At 31.7% G+C, this 21,544-nt stretch overlaps 1 protein-coding gene across 1 annotated transcript; it reads right to left on the minus strand.

Moving 5' to 3' along the window:
• Positions 1-14,717: 14,717 nt before the first annotated feature.
• Positions 14,718-16,468, minus strand: LOC130655638 (ras-like protein rasG). The gene is made up of 2 exons (XM_057458411.1): positions 15,857-16,468; positions 14,718-15,749 (listed from the first exon to the last, which is right to left on the minus strand). Exons 1-2 carry the CDS (start codon positions 15,957-15,959, stop codon positions 15,115-15,117), a joined length of 738 nt encoding a protein of 245 aa, XP_057314394.1. The 5' UTR covers positions 15,960-16,468; the 3' UTR covers positions 14,718-15,114.
• Between the last annotated feature and the right edge of the window lie 5,076 nt (positions 16,469-21,544).

Genomic DNA, 21,544 nt, shown 5'->3' on the forward strand with positions numbered 1-21,544 from the left:
ATTAGTCAGATTGGAGTAATGTTCGAAACATACGAAATGAAATAAAAAAAGACACAAAATCAGTCAGACTGGAGTAATGTTCGAAACATACGAAATGAAATAAAAAAAGACACAAAAAAAGTCAGATTGGAGTAATGTTCGAAACATATGAAATGAAATAAAAAAAGACACAAAATCAGTCAGATTGGAGTAATGTTCGAAACATACGAAATGAAATAAAAAAAGACACAAAATCAGTCAGATTGGAGTAATGTTCGAAACATACGAAATGAAATAAAAAAAGACACAAAACCAGTCAGACTGGAGTAATGTTCGAAACATACGAAATGAAATAAAAAAAGACACAAAAAAAGTCAGATTGGAGTAATGTTCGAAACATATGAAATGAAATAAAAAAGACACAAAACCAGTTAGACTGGAGTAATGTTTGAAATATGCGAAATGAAATAAAAAAAGACACAAAATCAGTCAGATTGGAGTAATGTTCGAAACATACGAAATGAAATAAAAAAAGACACAAAATCAGTCAGACTGGAGTAATGTTCGAAACATACGAAATGAAATAAAAAAAGACACAAAAAAAGTCAGATTGGAGTAATGTTCGAAACATATGAAATGAAATAAAAAAAGACACAAAATCAGTCAGATTGGAGTAATGTTCGAAACATACGAAATGAAATAAAAAAAAACACAAAATCAGTCAGATTGGAGTAATGTTCGAAACATACGAAATGAAATAAAAAAAGACACAAAACCAGTCAGACTGGAGTAATGTTCGAAACATACGAAATGAAATAAAGAAAGACACAAAAAAAGTCAGATTGGAGTAATGTTCGAAACATATGAAATGAAATAAAAAAGACACAAAACCAGTCAGACTGGAGTAATGTTCGAAACATATGAAATGAAATAAAAAAAGACACAAAATTAGTCAGATTGGAGTAATGTTCGAAACATACGAAATGAAATAAAAAAAGACACAAAACCAGTCAGACTAGAGTAATGTTCGAAACATATGAAATGAAATAAAAAAAGACACAAAATCAGTCAGACTGGAGTAATGTTTGAAACATATGAAATGAAATAAAAAAAGACACAAAACCAGTCAGACTGGAGTAATGTTCGAAACATACGAAATGAAATAAAAAAAGACACAAAACCAGTTAGACTGGAGTAATGTTTGAAATATGCGAAATGAAATAAAAAAAGACACAAAATCAGTCAGATTGGAGTAATGTTCGAAACATACGAAATGAAATAAAAAAAGACACAAAATCAGTCAGACTGGAGTAATGTTCGAAACATACGAAATGAAATAAAAAAAGACACAAAAAAAGTCAGATTGGAGTAATGTTCGAAACATATGAAATGAAATAAAAAAAGACACAAAATCAGTCAGATTGGAGTAATGTTCGAAACATACGAAATGAAATAAAAAAGACACAAAACCAGTCAGACTGGAGTAATGTTCGAAACATATGAAATGAAATAAAAAAAGACACAAAATCAGTCAGATTGGAGTAATGTTCGAAACATACGAAATGAAATAAAAAAAGACACAAAACCAGTCAGACTGGAGTAATGTTCGAAACATACGAAATGAAATAAAAAAAGACACAAAATCAGTCAGATTGGAGTAATGTTCGAAACATACGAAATGAAATAAAAAAAGACACAAAATCAGTCAGATTGGAGTAATGTTCGAAACATACGAAATGAAATAAAAAAAGACACAAAATCAGTCAGATTGGAGTAATGTTCGAAACATACGAAATGAAATAAAAAAAGACACAAAACCAGTCAGACTGGAGTAATGTTCGAAACATACGAAATGAAATAAAAAAAGACACAAAACCAGTCAGACTGGAGTAATGTTCGAAACATATGAAATGAAATAAAAAAAGACACAAAACCAGTCAGACTAGAGTAATGTTCGAAACATATGAAATGAAATAAAAAAAGACACAAAATCAGTCAGATTGGAGTAATGTTCGAAACATACGAAATGAAATAAAAAAGACACAAAACCAGTCAGACTAGAGTAATGTTCGAAACATACGAAATGAAATAAAAAAAGACACAACAAAAGTCAGATTGGAGTAATGTTCGAAACATATGAAATGAAATAAAAAAAGACACAAAATCAGTCAGATTGGAGTAATGTTCGAAACATACGAAATGAAATAAAAAAAGACACAAAATCAGTCAGATTGGAGTAATGTTCGAAACATACGAAATGAAATAAAAAAAGACACAAAACCAGTCAGACTGGAGTAATGTTCGAAACATACGAAATGAAATAAAAAAAGACACAAAACCAGTTAGACTGGAGTAATGTTTGAAATATGCGAAATGAAATAAAAAAAGACACAAAATCAGTCAGATTGGAGTAATGTTCGAAACATACGAAATGAAATAAAAAAAGACACAAAATCAGTCAGACTGGAGTAATGTTCGAAACATACGAAATGAAATAAAAAAAGACACAAAAAAAGTCAGATTGGAGTAATGTTCGAAACATACGAAATGAAATAAAAAAAGACACAAAACCAGTCAGACTAGAGTAATGTTCGAAACATATGAAATGAAATAAAAAAAGACACAAAACCAGTCAGACTGGAGTAATGTTCGAAACATACGAAATGAAATAAAAAAAGACACAAAACCAGTTAGACTGGAGTAATGTTTGAAATATGCGAAATGAAATAAAAAAAGACACAAAATCAGTCAGATTGGAGTAATGTTCGAAACATACGAAATGAAATAAAAAAAGACACAAAATCAGTCAGACTGGAGTAATGTTCGAAACATATGAAATGAAATAAAAAAAGACACAAAACCAGTCAGACTAGAGTAATGTTCGAAACATATGAAATGAAATAAAAAAAGACACAAAATCAGTCAGATTGGAGTAATGTTCGAAACATACGAAATGAAATAAAAAAGACACAAAACCAGTCAGACTAGAGTAATGTTCGAAACATATGAAATGAAATAAAAAAAGACACAAAAAAAGTCAGATTGGAGTAATGTTCGAAACATATGAAATGAAATAAAAAAAGACACAAAATCAGTCAGATTGGAGTAATGTTCGAAACATACGAAATGAAATAAAAAAAGACACAAAATCAGTCAGATTGGAGTAATGTTCGAAACATACGAAATGAAATAAAAAAAGACACAAAACCAGTCAGACTGGAGTAATGTTCGAAACATACGAAATGAAATAAAAAAAGACACAAAACCAGTTAGACTGGAGTAATGTTTGAAATATGCGAAATGAAATAAAAAAAGACACAAAATCAGTCAGATTGGAGTAATGTTCGAAACATACGAAATGAAATAAAAAAAGACACAAAATCAGTCAGACTGGAGTAATGTTCGAAACATACGAAATGAAATAAAAAAAGACACAAAAAAAGTCAGATTGGAGTAATGTTCGAAACATACGAAATGAAATAAAAAAAGACACAAAAAAAGTCAGATTGGAGTAATGTTCGAAACATATGAAATGAAATAAAAAAAGACACAAAATCAGTCAGATTGGAGTAATGTTCGAAACATACGAAATGAAATAAAAAAGACACAAAACCAGTCAGACTGGAGTAATGTTCGAAACATATGAAATGAAATAAAAAAAGACACAAAATCAGTCAGATTGGAGTAATGTTCGAAACATACGAAATGAAATAAAAAAAGACACAAAACCAGTCAGACTGGAGTAATGTTCGAAACATACGAAATGAAATAAAAAAAGACACAAAATCAGTCAGATTGGAGTAATGTTCGAAACATACGAAATGAAATAAAAAAAGACACAAAATCAGTCAGATTGGAGTAATGTTCGAAACATACGAAATGAAATAAAAAAAGACACAAAATCAGTCAGATTGGAGTAATGTTCGAAACATACGAAATGAAATAAAAAAAGACACAAAACCAGTCAGACTGGAGTAATGTTCGAAACATACGAAATGAAATAAAAAAAGACACAAAACCAGTCAGACTGGAGTAATGTTCGAAACATATGAAATGAAATAAAAAAAGACACAAAACCAGTCAGACTAGAGTAATGTTCGAAACATATGAAATGAAATAAAAAAAGACACAAAATCAGTCAGATTGGAGTAATGTTCGAAACATACGAAATGAAATAAAAAAGACACAAAACCAGTCAGACTAGAGTAATGTTCGAAACATACGAAATGAAATAAAAAAAGACACAAAAAAAGTCAGATTGGAGTAATGTTCGAAACATATGAAATGAAATAAAAAAAGACACAAAATCAGTCAGATTGGAGTAATGTTCGAAACATACGAAATGAAATAAAAAAAGACACAAAATCAGTCAGATTGGAGTAATGTTCGAAACATACGAAATGAAATAAAAAAAGACACAAAACCAGTCAGACTGGAGTAATGTTCGAAACATACGAAATGAAATAAAAAAAGACACAAAACCAGTTAGACTGGAGTAATGTTTGAAATATGCGAAATGAAATAAAAAAAGACACAAAATCAGTCAGATTGGAGTAATGTTCGAAACATACGAAATGAAATAAAAAAAGACACAAAATCAGTCAGACTGGAGTAATGTTCGAAACATACGAAATGAAATAAAAAAAGACACAAAAAAAGTCAGATTGGAGTAATGTTCGAAACATACGAAATGAAATAAAAAAAGACACAAAACCAGTCAGACTAGAGTAATGTTCGAAACATATGAAATGAAATAAAAAAAAACACAAAATCAGTCAGATTGGAGTAATGTTCGAAACATACGAAATGAAATAAAAAAAGACACAAAACCAGTCAGACTGGAGTAATGTTCGAAACATACGAAATGAAATAAAAAAAGACACAAAAAAAGTCAGATTGGAGTAATGTTCGAAACATATGAAATGAAATAAAAAAGACACAAAACCAGTCAGACTAGAGTAATGTTCGAAACATATGAAATGAAATAAAAAAAGACACAAAACCAGTCAGACTAGAGTAATGTTCGAAACATATGAAATGAAATAAAAAAAGACACAAAATCAGTCAGATTGGAGTAATGTTCGAAACATACGAAATGAAATAAAAAAAGACACAAAACCAGTCAGACTGGAGTAATGTTCGAAACATATGAAATGAAATAAAAAAAGACACAAAACCAGTCAGACTGGAGTAATGTTCGAAACATACGAAATGAAATAAAAAAAGACACAAAACCAGTTTGACTGGAGTAATGTTCGAAACATACGAAATGAAATAAAAAAGACACAAAACCAGTCAGACTGGAGTAATGTTTGAAATATACGAAATGAAATAAAAAAAGACACAAAATCAGTCAGATTGGAGTAATGTTCGAAACATATGAAATGAAATAAAAAAAGACACAAAATCAGTCAGATTGGAGTAATGTTCGAAACATACGAAATGAAATAAAAAAAGACACAAAATCAGTCAGATTGGAGTAATGTTCGAAACATATGAAATAAAATAAAAAAGACACAAAATCAGTCAGATTGGAGTAATGTTCGAAATATACGAAATGAAATAAAAAAACGATTGCAAAATCCAGTTTTTTAAAACATGCATTGTCTTCGAAGCTTCTGAAGCAGGTGTGGAATACAATTCATCGAGTACTACATCTCAATCCAGGCTCAGATCAAATTGCTGAAGTTCTTTGTTGACGAGGTTTCAATCTGTCACATCATCGATTCTTCTATGAAGAACCAGAAATTTTCAATCAATGAAAAACCTCGAAAATCGCTGAAATAGTAAAATAAACTCTTTATCACTATTAGCTAATAACTTAACGCATCGTCGTCAGTATGTTCAATAACTTTTCTGAATTCTGATAGACATGAACTCAGTTTATTAGCCATAAAGTTATTTACCTGTTTGAGAACAAGCCTCTCAAAAACCTTTGATAGATTAAGCTTACGGGTCGATAATTTTGCTTGTCATTGCGATCCCCTTTTTTGTAAATAGGTATAACCTACGCTAGTTTCAGCTCATTAGGAAAAATACAATTTTCAAAACAAAAATTTATAATAAAAGTGAGATAGGGCGTTATTATATCAATGCATAATTTAAGTAAATAAAGAGGAAAATCATTAACAGGAGAAGACTTTTTCGATTCCATATCACGTATTATTTCATTCACATCATTTTCAGAAACAGGCTTGAATTGAAACATTTCTGTGACTTCTACACGTTTCCAAATTTCGATTACGCTCAGGTGATTTTCGTGTGCTTTTATTGCATCTTCTACAGAGTTGATATTCGCTTCGTTTGCATTTGCTTTAGTGGGTAATGAGGATATAATATCTGCAAAATAGTGATTGAATACTTCACAGACATCTTTATTCTTTTTGACGATTTCTTCATTTTCAATGAGAGTTATCTTATTCGGGTGATAGAGATATTTGAAAATAAGGGTTTCGTTGACTTCCAGAATTTTTTGCTATCAGCTATGTTAGACGTATCTAAATTACGTATCTAACGTATCTAATTGTCAGACGTATCTAAACTGTTCATCGAAAGTACATGGTCCTATACATTTTCTTGATCACCGTTTCAAGCTCTACACAATAGCAACAACAGTTTAGGAATGTATGAAAAAAGCTTTGTTCATTGACAGACCATTGCTGAAGTCAGCAAAAATTTTAAATCTTTACATCTCCTTAAACGTTCGTTTAATGCGCATCTTCATATATATTATGCTGATAAGCATTTCAGGTTGTACACAATATAGGCAACGGTTAATTTTTTGTTAATTTTTTCCATCATTGTTGACATCATCAAAATTTAAATAGTTCTTTATTGTTTCTCTGCCTAAATGGATTTCACCACGGGCTGTCTGTCTTTCTATAAGCAAATTTAAAAACCGGGATTTTTGAATCGAAAACGTCAATATAATTGAGCCTAAAATTATAGTATTAAATCCCGTACAAGCAGATTTTGTTACTTCTTGTGAACAAGCGACAAGGATGCGTAAAAGAGTTATGCGAGAAATATGAATTTCTACGAAAACGACCAGTAGTAAAAATATCATCGTATTGATAACCGTACTTATTAACTGCTAGAAAACGAGGCTAGCAAGTCGAAATTAAAAAAGAAAAACAAATATCCCGCATTTAATCAATCATTTTTAAAAAAAGATACCGAAAGTGACATTAATTGCGTTGTAAAATGCAGAAGTAAAAATTAATTAGGCAATATAATGTTAAAATGAGTTTTAAACATGTCTGAATATACTAATTACAGTTTCGCATTTTTTCTGGAATGCATGAAATGTTTTTTGTTTTGTGTTGTTTTTTCATCATGAGTTTGAATGGACAGACAAAACTTTTTTTTACCTCACCAAGGCACAATACACCAATCCGGTCTCCCAGAACTGTGCCAGACCAAGAATTTAGGGGAAAGTTAGTGTACACAAACTTTCAGCACCTTTGGCTAGATTTGCAGCTCAAGCTGCGAAATGTTATTGTTATTTTTTGTTGCAGCTTTCATTTTATGTTATAAGTTGGCCTTGTACGTATGTGTTTGCGTATGTATGTCGCATGGATAAAAGTCTCAAGCGAAAAGTTGTTTTTACTTGTAGTTGCAGTATTCATTTTAAGTTATAATTTTGCCATGGATTACGATACTGTTAATAAAGTGAATGTGGATGAGTTAACGATGTTCCTCAGGTCTCGCGGTTTAGGAATTTTAGATAGAAAGGCCGAATTGGTTGCTAGAATGTTTGTTGTTGCTGAGACTAAGGTTAAAAGGTTAACCTATGCATTTCAAGCCAAACCCTGATCCCAATCATTTATTGTCTAGTTAAATTTGTTGTCTAGTTGGGTTACAACTAGACAACAAATTCAAAAGAAGGTAAAACCTGATAGGGTAAAAAAGTATATTTTATTCGTGATGATTTAAGTAAACGTGGAAAAAAGACCAGAGCATTAGTTACAACACTAAAAATGCTGTAACTACAACACGCTCAGAGTCAAAGTAAAGCCAATTTATGTACAAGATATTTCGAACAGTTAAATTGTCTTTATCAGATAGATTGTGGATAGCTTGTGAGAAACTTGTTACTGTTGATGATGTGTAATTGATGTACGATTCAAAGGAGTCTTTCTATTTAAATTTAAACCAAAATTTAACACGAGAGGTCATTAAAAAAATAGAATCGGCAACAGAAGGTCAAAGCGACAACAGCTCGTGGTTTGCATGTCAAAAAAGGTGTTATAACTGGTTCAAAAGGACACGAGGTTAAAACAAAAATAAAAAACAGTTTAAGAAATGGTTCAACTAGAAAAACGGAGTGATAAAACAGAGCACTGGAAGCCCTTATTATCTACATCCAGTGAGTTTTACAACCATTATACAAGTAACTGATGTTGATTTAAAAAATGATTTAAGTTTTGTACAATTGTGAGTATAAGCAACTCCTTAAACTAAAAAACCAAAACATGAAACAAACTAAAACTCGTAGAAAAATAAAACTGCAATGACTTCTTCATACCACCCCCTGTCCATATTAGCAATCCAGTTAAAGTAATGAAGACATCTCTACCAGGCGAGGTTAGAGATGACCCAGTTGATGTTTTACCTTATTCAGACAACGAAGACGGAGAGATTGAAGATAGAGATGAAAAGAGACATTTTTGATGTTCGTGTATTTAAAACTCGTTTCACAATACATAATTTGGCCAAAGACAAGCACAAAAAGAACGTTTATTTTTATCTAGCCACATGTGTATAAATTACATTATTTTTGGCAAAAGACAATCGCTGACACTCCTCATGTCTAACGGTATGACCTCCTAAGAAGAAAATCCATAGGAGATTCAGGTTTAAATCTTGGCAGAAGTTTCAAATACTTAATTGCAGAAAACAATAAGTAAAATTTTCGCAATTTATTTTACTTTAAAATTCCAATTTGTAATAATCGTTTTATTAGGTGTTCAAAATTCTTCTTCTTCTTCTTCTTCTTCTTCTTCTTCTTCTTCTTCTTCTTCTTCTTCTTCTTCTTCTTCTTCTTCTTCTTCTTCTTCTTCTTCTTCTTCTTCTTCTTCTTCTTCTTCTTCTTCTTCTTCTTCTTCTTCTTCTTCTTCTTCTTCTTCTTCTTCTTCTTCTTCTTCTTCTTCTTCTTCTTCTTCTTCTTCTTCTTCTTCTTCTTCTTCTTCTTCTTCTTCTTCTTCTTCTTCTTCTTCTTCTTCTTCTTCTTCTTCTTCTTCTTCTTCTTCTTCTTCTTCTTCTTCTTCTTCTTCTTCTTCTTCTTCTTCTTCTTCTTCTTCTTCTTCTTCTTCTTCTTCTTCTTCTTCTTCTTCTTCTTCTTCTTCTTCTTCTTCTTCTTCTTCTTCTTCTTCTTCTTCTTCTTCTTCTTCTTCTTCTTCTTCTTCTTCTTCTTCTTCTTCTTCTTCTTCTTCTTCTTCTTCTTCTTCTTCTTCTTCTTCTTCTTCTTCTTCTTCTTCTTCTTCTTCTTCTTCTTCTTCTTCTTCTTCTTCTTCTTCTTCTTCTTCTTCTTCTTCTTCTTCTTTTTCTTCTTCTGTTAATGGCATGGATACGAAGGCTACATTTTTTTGCACGTTCTGAGCTTTAACTTTTGCACTGGGGGTACACTGAGTGTACAATAGCTTAACATAACTACTTCTCTAATATGAAAACCCCCATCAGCCATGATTCCATCCCAAAAATCTAAATCTTTAGGTCATTCAGTGAACAGCTCAGTATGATCAATAATTCAACGTATTGCGATGACCAGCCTCGATATATATTTTAGGTAAATGGTCTCTGATAGCTTACAGTGGAAGCCAGTTGATAAGAGCGTCACCAAGAAGAATTCCCAACAGTCTTGTTCAAGTTTTAAAATCTCTTAGCCAGAACTTCATTTAACAACACCAATCTCATTCTTATGAAGTTAAAAGAAACTCATTTTTACTGGAAAGTTTTATGTCTTGAGAAAGTCTTTCTAACTTTGTTGAAAACTATATGGGACTTGGCACCTCTCCAGTAGTTGACTTTCGACCAGAGAGGTTCGATCAAGGATAAGTCCACCAATTGTTGTAATACCGCTGTAAAAGTTCATTTTTTATCGCTTGAAATCCTTCTCCCAAATAAATGCTTTGGCTGTGTTACAGGAGATAAAAATGATTCACTCTGGGAGATGGTAAGCAACTAAAATCACTGGGTGTTGTCGAGCTACAGGGTTTATCAAACAAAGAATTGGCATCATCAGTTAATGAAAATCTTCTCCTTTTTGGACAAGGTACGATGACAAAATAGTGCTCGTCGCTGATTCAATAAACTTGTGTTAGACCAAAGATGCAAGGAAGGATCATGGTGCAAAGGTGTTGGCTCCCCTTCAACAAAATGAAGTGAGAAAACTCAATCACTTGGTTTTGGTATCCAAGGACAATTCTTTGCAGTGGTTTTTTTAATTAATTTATATCAGTTTAATTTTAATCTTAGTATAATTTGGGCCCGGGAAAACAATACAATAAAACGCATAAGGAGCCTGCTCTTTCTTTCTCAGAATGTACATCGCATTCTGAATTCAACGACTTGTCAAGTTCTTTTTTATTATTAAAACACTTGAGGACAGCACATTGTGATGAATCCATGCTAAATGCAGCGACAAAATAACCCAAATGCACCAAAATCACTTTCTTTACGACAAAAACAAATTCTTTTTAAGCCTTCTTGCGTACACAAAGCAAATTCTTGTGTGCGCTGACTTTGCTCTAGACCCCCAACCACGCATAAAATTATAATGGGGCGCAAATGTCGGATTGGTAACGCATGTTGCTTTGCGTGTCATTGAACATAAAGTGAGGACTGGACTAAACAAAGTAAAATATTTACTAGTGTGAATAGTAAATAAATGGGTGAATTTCTTTGCAGTTTTTCTGGAATGTAACTGCCGACCTTAGTTTAATTGGAGAATGGATTACAGAATGTCGACAATCTAGATGGTAAATTACGCAATAAGTAATTGCATTATTTGTTTAGTAATGTTGGAAGACTATCAAAACAAAGATTGAAAAGAGTTTCAACCATTAACAGGGTAACCACCACGGAGTAATTTTTTAAATGGGGCCTCCGTAGATGAAGGACTGTTCAGAAAAATGCTTTTTTTAAAAGATTGTTTTTGGCCTATGATGCATATGTTATTTTTAGCAACTTACTTCATTTTACCCGAAATAATAAAAATTGGTATTACGAAACAATAAACAAACTTTCTATTGTCAGGATGACAGAACAAATCAAAACTGGAGACTAACAGAACCGTTAATCAAATTTTTTAAAATTCTCACAAAGAATAATTGTTTGTCTTTGAGTGTTGACATACCCGAGCGTCAAGTTGAAAAGCCGAAATTGACAAACTCATTAGCACAGCGCAGCTACTAATGAAAACATATTATCCGTTTGTCGTTTTTTGATTATGGTAAAGTGGAGAGGAAATTGCAGCATTTTGTAATTTTATATATATTTCTTATTGTTGTGAACATTTTTAATTTTCTTTTAAATTTGAAACATGAGTGTGCAAAATATATAACAGGGCACTTGATGCTGGACAGGAAAAATAACACATACAATTAATTCCTGTTTTTCAAATTGAAATGAAACAGTATTTTGGTTTTATCAGACAATAGAAAGAATTCCGCTAATTGTCGATAATTAATTTTTAACTGTTAAGTTCCATATTTATTCCTTTTATTAGTGTACCTTTAGTTTTTATACAATAAGCTTCTCAAAAAAGATTAATTAAAAACCAAAATACATTGTCTTGTTTACTTCATCTCCGTAAAAATGCAAACAAACACAGTAAAGTATGTTTTGATAAATAGTTACAGGAAATACGGTGGAAATAACGTGTTTGATGTTCAATGTTTACGTTTTACAAAACAAGCATCAAAGGAAATGAAATATCTTTTAATTGATAAATGATTTTAGTTGCGTGGGTCTGCTCAAGGTGGTTTAATGTCTTTTTAAACCTACTTGGTCTGCTACTGGATGGTTAGAGAAATACATAGCAATGCATTCTTGATGCTAAAATTGGGTTGATGGAAACCACAAAATTGGGTTGATGGAAACCACAAAACAGTTCTGAACTTCATCTTTCTTTTTTTTTAAATTCTCTTTTTTGTGCACTAACTAGCGTGTTCTGTTAAGGTTGCGTCTACAATACCACCCATATAATACTTTTTAGTGCTTTTAATGAAAACTAAATTGAGGTCTGTTTTATCTTTGACATCATCTGACCCGTTAAAACATTAGCCATCTTAACGAGAATGGTTGAATATGGGTTATATTTAGGTACGTTTAAATTCTTTCTAACGATTTTAGCATTTAATTTTTATCGTCAAAAGTTGAAGCTGTTGGAAATATAGCTCTTGCAAGATCGGAATTTTCCGCCTGTAACAAAATGTTTAAAGCATCGCCTTACCCGTTAAAAATTGATCGTGGGAATTTTCTACAAATCTGCAAAGATACTCTCTTGTGGAGAAAAAAGTGCAAAAATAACCCGATTAACTGAACGAATGTCAAATCCTAATTTTTGCTTTGATGTTATTTTATTCAGACTTAAATCTAGACTTCTATTTTCCTACCTACCATGTCTTCTAGCTTTGCACAGTAGGAGAATGGAGCTGTTTTTAATTCTCTTATAGTTGTGTTAAAACCTCTTGAGAATAGGTCAAACAAGAGCGTCTTAAATGCACAGGAAGTCCTGTGAAAAAGCTAAAATTTAAGAAGAATATGCGCTTAAAAGTTTACAAAAGGAGAAACCTTGTTGTGATCATCACGTGATGGATTTAACTGTTTAAATAAATAACACTTTTTGATATTATACGAAGATTAGACCTTACCGTTATAATTTCCTATAATCGCCTTAACACATCGTATGTTAATTCAAATAAAACTTCTTACTTTCAAAAAATTGTCGTGTTGTCTATCTTCAGTTTTACACGAGCAAGCTAACATAATTTCTGATACAATTGTAGACGTCGTTGACTATTTTCCGACACTCGTACGTCGTTGCACGTTGTATGCATAATCATTTATCTTTCTACACGTCAAAGCAATTACGCATGCTATTAATACACTTTGATACGACAGATAATTTCTTATGACACTAAGTGACGTATACAAGTGACGTTTTTAATCTGTTTAACGTATCATGTTTACACGTCAAACGTCATTTAGCGCTGAACTGTTTTCTCATTAAGCAGTAATTAATTCTCCCACAAGCTTGATAGCAATCTGTTGAAATTCTGTGAACTCCCTTGAGCAACATGAATATAAACATACAAGTTTTTAGCCAACATACAAGGTTTTAGCCAAGTAAAGGTTGTATCGCTAGTCGCTGAATAATCTCAGGTTATGTCTCGCTTGACAGTACACATGTGTGCCACTTGTAGTCTTTTGGCAATTTTTGGGTTTTTTTTTAATTCTGGTTTTTCTCCTTTTGGGTATTTTCTTAGTGAGCACGCTACTGAGGTGATGCAAAGTATTCTTCGAGTTTGACACTTTTGTTCTTGTGAATCATATTTCAGTTATTTCATATACTTCTGATTTTTTGTTCCGGAGATGCTTTTAACGCTGAAACTTGGAACTTTCAGATTATATGACATGTTGCGATTTTTAATGTACGACACGTTAATAGAACTGTTGATGGATATTCCGAAAGACTTTTGCCTAAAATTTTAAACTTTGTTTTTATTTATTCACCCAACCTTTGAACTTAAATGGCGAATATTGCTAACAAATACCCATACAGTTCATACATGTCATGAAATTGCTAGCAACTTTGTAACTATTTTTTTCTTTATTAAGGGAAAGCTTGTTTCTTAATCAGACAGATTCTGTGTGGACGAACTTTTAATGGCAGTGTTAAGTGGAAACTAAAAGCTATGTCAAGAACGTCAAGAAAGCAATAAAATTGTGGTCGAAATAGTTGACAAAATTTGATCTTCACGTCACCGAGAAAAGTGTTTTGCGGTCAGGAAGCATCAGTCTTGCTTTCTGCATGTCTCAGCAATTAATTAAGAACAGTACCAATCGATATAATCTTTAATTGTTCTAATTAGTTCAATAAAAGGGGAATTACTGTTAGTAATAGATTGTTAATTAAGGTCTAATTGAGTTGAATTGGGTGACTCAGAAACTAAAAGGAATTTTACTGCAAAAATATTTCGTAGAAAATTTTATTTGCACATCAAACATTCTTGTGGAACTGTGTTAATGGCAATACTTAATTTGTGGCATTTTTGCAAAAAATATTAAATTGTTTTTGGTTGAGTAGTTGGCACAATTCCTGGTTCATGGAGCGTTCAATTTCCTAAATGGTTAACTCATCTGTGTAAAGTCAGGGTCTAAATATTTATCCAGTCACAATAAATCAAACTGGAAGCTTGCTTTTACAATGATTTTGCAAAACGAAGTATCTAACGACTTCTTTTGCCACAGCCAAGACCATTCTTCGTCTCTGCTTTAATAGGTTTTCCATTTCAAAAAGGTTTGAAACAGTTGTGTGGTAACAAAAGGGATGATGCAAATATTGTGTTCCAGAATAAGTGCTGCACGTGCGTTAAATTATTTTATTCTACCAACCACGCTCGATTTTTTTTTCACAAATATCCAAATTGGTTTCCTGATAAGAAATTCTTGAAAAAGTTGTGGCTGATTATAGTCGGTAGGTACGAACTTATCGATTTCCGATGCCTATTAAAAGAAAATATTATTAAAAACAATACTGAACGTTTTTTGATGGGTTTTTTTTCTAGTATGTATTATAATGTTATGTCAATAAGATTTATATTTGTACAATTTTGTATAGAAATAAAATATATATTGAATATAGTAATAATATATAAATAGCTACCTCTTATTAAATACTATAAACAAATTCACAAGTATATATCTACAGTGGGTAGTTTTTATTTGAAAAACAGAGAACGATTGTGTGTTCACCTATGATTAACTAGGTGGGTCATAAATTCTTTGACTTGATTCATAAAAAAAGGTTATGTTTGAAGGACATGACAAAACATGACACGGTCAAATTACTCGTATGACGAATGCGAGAAAAGGTTTTCGTTTTTATAATTATAAAAAAGGCAAATTTGTTTATAATGAAGAATCTATGGTTAATTTTCTTGGTCTACTTGAAAGCCTTCGACTCATTTCCCTTAGTCCACTCAAGTAGCCGCGTTGTGAGCAGCGACTGTAGCCAAGAAGTCCGGATGAGTTTAACATAGCTTGGTCCATTATGCTATAATCCTCGGGAGATTCGTAATCGAAACTGTCTTTTTTGTCTTTTCTATTTTTTTTAGCGCTTTTGATCGCTTTATATAAATCGTAAAAAACTTGCCGGATATCGATGACAGGAATTTTCGCAGATGTTTCGTAAAATTGTCCGTTAATTTCTTTTGCTAATAAAAACCCTTCAGCAGAAGTCACTTGTCTATCTCGATATAAATCGCTTTTATTTCCAATGATGGTAATTTTTGGGTGTTTTATGTTTGCATCGACGATTTTATCTAAATAGTCGTCAATTGCATCAAAACTCTTTCGGTCAGTGATGGAGTAACACAATATAAAGCCATCAGCACAGCTTATCAATGCATCATTTTTTCCATTGAAATCCACAACATCTAAAGGTACAGTTTTCTTGCCGAAGTTGGCGTTATATCTATAGGATAGATCTCTTCCAGATACCAGTGATTTGTAGAATTTATTTTTGATGCATCTTGTGACAATTGCTAAAAAAGTAAGAAAACCATGTTAAAGGACATTGTACTATAGTTAATTTTCAGGATTCAGGATTGAGGAAATAGAAATCATTGATTGCAAAAGAAGGCTAACTTACCACTTTTTCCTACACCCAAATCTCCCATGACAACAATCCTAGTTGGTTTCTTTGTATTTGTAGGCATACTTTCCATCTGTTGAGTTAAATTGTTTAGATTCATATTATATTATTTTTCTTTACTTTAAAAACTTATATTATAATACTTTTTTACTACCACCGTTCTCTCTCTCCACTAATTTGTAAATGAATACTTCACGACAGTTTCTAGCTTATATAAGCTTGAATTTCTTCAAGTACTTAGCGAATAATTAAATTCAATGTATGAAATTGATGTGTTCATCGAAGACGGGGGTGTAATTTAATTAAAAAAACAAATCATCATATGTCATAAGTTTTAATCCATGAACAAAACTTTTTATCTTTAATTGCATATCGTCACGCAGTTTGTCAGCATCTTGCGACACGCATATGTTAATGTGTGCTTTAAAAAGCTACACAAAACTTTATAAGGGTTAGTTGAAAAAGGCTGGCTGTTTTAACAGAGCAATATTTACTTCAATGTGGACAAGTGTTGATTCACTCTCTGTGTGTTTGTTGACATTTATTTGCCACTTTATTCAAACCATTAGGAAGCATTTAAAAAAACAATACGAGGACATGTCAATTTATCACAATGATGTCATTTTAAAAACACACGTGTTGAAAATAAAATATTAAAAAGTTTTTTAAAAAATTAAAATAGTATTTTGTGCGTATGCATAATAATCCTGGATTATTTCACGTAACTTTAAGCAACATTCCTATTTATAGGCCAGTTTACCAAATCATCATTTTTTATTTTTGTTTTTACGAAGTAAAATTGATAACGAATGAACAGAACTTTTAACATTGATAAATCTATCGTCTGTCTGTCATGCAAAATGGTAACCGTAGTGGCGAGTCACAGGAAATGCGGTAAAAAAAGGACGGGCGAACCCGCCACCGACGATGTCCACCAACTAATACTGATAAATTTGACTTTAACATTTACAACTGTTTTAACCCTTAGACTGCATATTTATTTTTGACTTTGCACCCGATTTCTGGCTACCTCTTACCTCAGGGTTGGTCAGCCTGACCACTGCCGGGTGGGAAATTAAATTCTCTTTCATGAGCCTGTAGCTTGATATCTCTAAGTTGATTGATCACGAGGTATGGATAATTGACCGGAGGTCAGTATTTCAACCTTGCTGGGACGCCAATTGGCTTATTTCGAAGTCTAAGGAATAAATCAAACCATTATAAATCTTTAAAAAGCTTTCTTAATCAAATTTTTTTGTTCATTTTTTTTTAATTTGAAACAAAACAAACAAAACCTACATTGTTTACCATGCGGTATTTTATTTACAAGAGTGGTCATCAAAGTTGAATTTTATCAAACTATTAACAAAGTTTAAGGAAGGAATATTTAAAGAGACTCTCCAAACTGTCACTCATGGTTTTGTCATTGTTAGTTTAACATTAATTTACCCCCTGGTTTATTTAGTTATAACTGAATTAATCACGTTGAGGCTCAAGACATCGACGGAAGTAAATTGTCGCCATATAGATTATTAATTAAAATGAAGTATTTTTTTTGGTCAGTGCGTAGAACAACGTTTGATGTTATAAGAATAGTTTTCTTTGCGTAAGAACACTGCAATTAAAATTATGAGTTTTTAGAGAGAGCATGCCACCACAAAACCTACAACACGTTTTGAATTCTTATATATATCGCATGTGGACAATAAGTGGTGTACAAATTCCAATATCTGTGAACAAAGTCCTTCGCACATGCCTTCCTGAGGTTTGAAGTTTTTCTCAAACGCTCCTCAAAATAAGTCAAATAATTTAAAGTTTCGGGGTTTTTTTGTTCCTTTGATATTTGAGAGCACCGAATATCAAAACAAAGAAAAGAACATATAATACATAACGTTAGATGATCTTTTAAGTTTTTGAGAGCACTTGTGGGAAGCGCTTTTTATGCATCTGTGTCTTTAGCAGCACCTCTGTGCGATTTTTTTGTCATAACAGGCTACGGGAAATTGGGGCTTTGAATCCAAACACCTTTTAAGATATTTTGCAGAAATAAAAATACATCAGGGACAGAATTAGCTGTAAATAAATAGAAGCAAATTCTTGTATATAATTTTCAACCTCTAATTAAAATATTAAATGAATTAAAAGCAATTAGCTCGTGCATGAAAATATGGAACAAAAGAATTGTTTTTGCTCTAAATGCAAGTGGGCGAAACAAGCGTGCATATATGTTTTCATGCAATCGTTATCACATAATTTTAAATTTTTAAATAACCTTTACATCCAGATGGAAATTGATCTATAATCACCAAAGCGGTGTCCTTTGTAGTATGCAAAATTAAGGCTAATATAACTTTAGTGAGCAAAATTGAATTTCCTCTTCTTACTAATTTTCTATAAAAAAATAATTCCCAACAACAAACATTTCAAACCCAATATAAAATAGCATGACACAAGTTTTATTGGTAAAATTAATCATTTCAGAATTTTTTTTTTGTCATGATATAAATAACTAACTTCAGGTAATTTTTTCCTCGATGTTTTGTGTACCTTCATATCACAACGCTATAATTCACAAGGAATAATAACTTAGTGGTTTTAATTAAAAAAGATAACACTGAAGATAGCAAGGATGATTGAAACGTGTCTTTTTTACCCGTTCAACTTTTTTTTTGCTGGCTACACGTGCGCTATTGATAGCATCATCCTTAAAGGCTTTTGGTCAAATTTTAGAAAATGTCCCTCTAAAGTCATCTCTTTAAACACCATCAAGAAGGCCTAAATGATTTTGACCTAATTAAAACATCCAATGACTTACAATTCAAAATGTTTATCTTCACATTGAACAACACTAAAGGCTACAATCTTAATGAAATGTACTGAAACACCCCTGAACGGTATTACCCATCCTGTTCCTCGCATTGTTAAATTCCTGCAGTGCAATACTCAATCCAAAGCGAGATTATTTGGGAAAGCGAGACAGCCTTCAAGTGGGGAAAGGGGTAATTTTGGCAGACATTATTTTCACTAATTTTGTCCATCGTTTTAGTCTCAAATTTTTTCGAAACTGACATTACCCATCCTTTTAATATCGTAGCCACAATGACGATCTCCATCATCTTTCCTTTTTTATGGATTTTGCAGCTTTTTTCATTTTTTAAGCAAAAGCTTATTAAACTTGATAAGTGCGTTTACTGATTTATTTCTTTAGGAAATTAGCATGACATTTATTGTTTCATGGATTTATCTGTAAATATTACATCCGGCTTTTGAGAGATCTTAAAGCTAAACGATAAATTTTCATGGTTTAAATAGAGTCAACAGCTAGCAAACCAGTGAAGCATTTTAATGACACTTTTTTTAAAAAATATTTTTTTGGGTCCCAATTTGAAATTTCATTAGCAGTTCTACAATTTCAGTAAGGAGATTTTCCTAAAGTTTACAAGCTTGATACCTTTTAAAATAGAGAGTGGACTGGCATTTTGAGATGAGAATACATTACTTTCTATATTAATGCTGTTTGTATACCAACGAATGAACTTGAGCATAAATAAATAGTGTTCGAATATTTGAAGTTGGCAAAACATGTCAAAAGTTTGTGTAAACGATAAAAAAAATACCATATGCCAACTTTTTAAAAGCAAAATGTAAATATATTTTCAGGACTGAGACTGAGAACACAATAACCACAAGAAAAATGTAAAGCAATTAAATGTTAAGAGAGTTGCAAAATGATTTTCAAAGAAAGAGAGTGCGTCAGTAGCTAATTTCCTTTCTTCGTCAAACACAACTTTTCGTTTCCTCTAAGAAACTTCAAAAACGAAAGGTTACATTTGTCAAGAAAAGTTTAAAAATATTGTCGGCAAATTAAACTCTCATTGGGGTTGACATCAGAAAAGTTAAAAACAGGGGATTTATGTGTGGCGTTGTGGTGAAACGGATTATCAGTGCGAAAAACGTAGATGATCCACCATCCATCAGAATTGTATCAGCATTTAAACGTCGCTGTGTAATAGAAAATTGTGTTTCACGAAGAAACCGGTACTGAAATGCGACACCATAACATGCCCAGTCATGATAGTAACTCAATTTTTTATTCTTCCGGTCTTAGGTCAGATGAAAGTTCTCAAAAGTTTCTTTTAATGACAGCTTACTGAATGATCATTCACAACCGCATGAAATAATGACTTATCAATATGATGTAAAATAAAGTAAGTTCTGGATTTTGCGTAGGATCATTTAAAATACACGTTTCCTTTACAACCATAGAAAACATAACATCTTCTACTACTTTCCCTAGTTATATGGCTAAGAATGGCTTTAATATAGGATTATCCATTTCTTTTTCTATTGTACGTACTACGGCTTTGTTTATAAAAAAAAATTAAAAGTTTTCAAGCAAAAAAAATGTTTTCGATTCATGTGTTTTTTTTAGCATTATTATTAGTATTTTTTATTTAAATTCTGCGCATATTAAAGAAATGATGTATTTTTTTCTATTTCCTTGATACTTCTTTTTATCAGGGTTGCTCTGAATTTGTTCTATTAGCATCCAAATAAACTTTAATGTCCCCCGTCCTCCCCTTCTCATTCGAACGTTTTCCACTTTGTTTTTGGGACCTGTAGTAACTGAATGATTTTCCACGCAAAAACAACGGATGTCAAACACAGAAAGACAAAAACGTACGTTGTGTATTCTAACAATTATAAAATGTCAGCATTTATTAGCGTTGATGGCATAATATAATACATGAGGTAATTTCAAGTTTACAGTCCGTTATAAAGAAGTGATATTTTCTTATTGTCATTTCCTGTTTTAGTAAGAGTATTCAAACGGAGAAGAAAAACTACTATTCAAAGAAGCGGCAAGATTAGAAACAACTTCAGATTTCCAATCCTAGCGGTGCTTCTGGAAGACCTTTCCCGAATTAATTTTCTTTGATAACGTTGCTCTTTCTCAACTTTTTCTTTTATATCAAATGAATATGATTTTTATATCCTTACCTGAAAACAAAATTAACCTGTTAAAGCAGGTTTTTTAATTTTGTGCTAATTGACGTCTGCTTGAAACCGATTATAGTTAATACAAGACTTTTACCGTAATCTTAATACCGCTAAAACAGCAATACTTTGACTGTAGCATTAATATTTTATATTTTTTGCCGTTAAAGAACTTACAGTTTTCCGTAAAAATAAAATCTTTAGCTATTATATCGTATAATCTAAAGATAGGATTGCATATTCTAAAATAAATATAGATTGTCAATAGTTTGTGTTTTAGTTTATGTTTGAATTCGTTAAGTGATGTCATAGTTTTCATGTCGTTACCAAGAAGTGTATTCCATAATTTAGGTCCTCTGCTAGTTATAGAGAACTTTGTGAGTTTCAACCTAGGATAAATTATACAATTTATCCTAGGTTGAAAAAAAACTGTTAATTGAAAATCTGGATGGATATTTATGTTGTATCTTCTGAAACATATTATTAAATACTCTTGGTAACATATTTTTTAAAGCCTAAACATAAAAATAAGAGTTTGATAAATGTTTAGTTGGTATACATTCAGTACACTGAGGTTTTTTAATAACTCTCTGGAGTAAGTGTACCTGTCAACATTTAAAATAATTCTAATTGCATGTATTTGTTTATTTTGTAATTTTGTCAATTTTGTAGCGCTGGTGTTGCACC

Source organism: Hydractinia symbiolongicarpus, chromosome 8, assembly GCF_029227915.1.
Source record: "Hydractinia symbiolongicarpus strain clone_291-10 chromosome 8, HSymV2.1, whole genome shotgun sequence".
Lineage (NCBI taxonomy): Eukaryota > Metazoa > Cnidaria > Hydrozoa > Anthoathecata > Hydractiniidae > Hydractinia > Hydractinia symbiolongicarpus.

Excerpts from the sequence above, each read along its gene's own strand:
- LOC130655638 (XM_057458411.1), bottom strand. The coding sequence starts at position 15,959 with ATGAATCTAAACAATTTAACTCAACAGATGGAAAGTATGCCTACAAAT. Across the intron at positions 15,750-15,856 it reads TTTGGGTGTAGGAAAAAGTG|CAATTGTCACAAGATGCATC; the intron begins GTAAGTTAGCCT and ends TTACTTTTTTAG.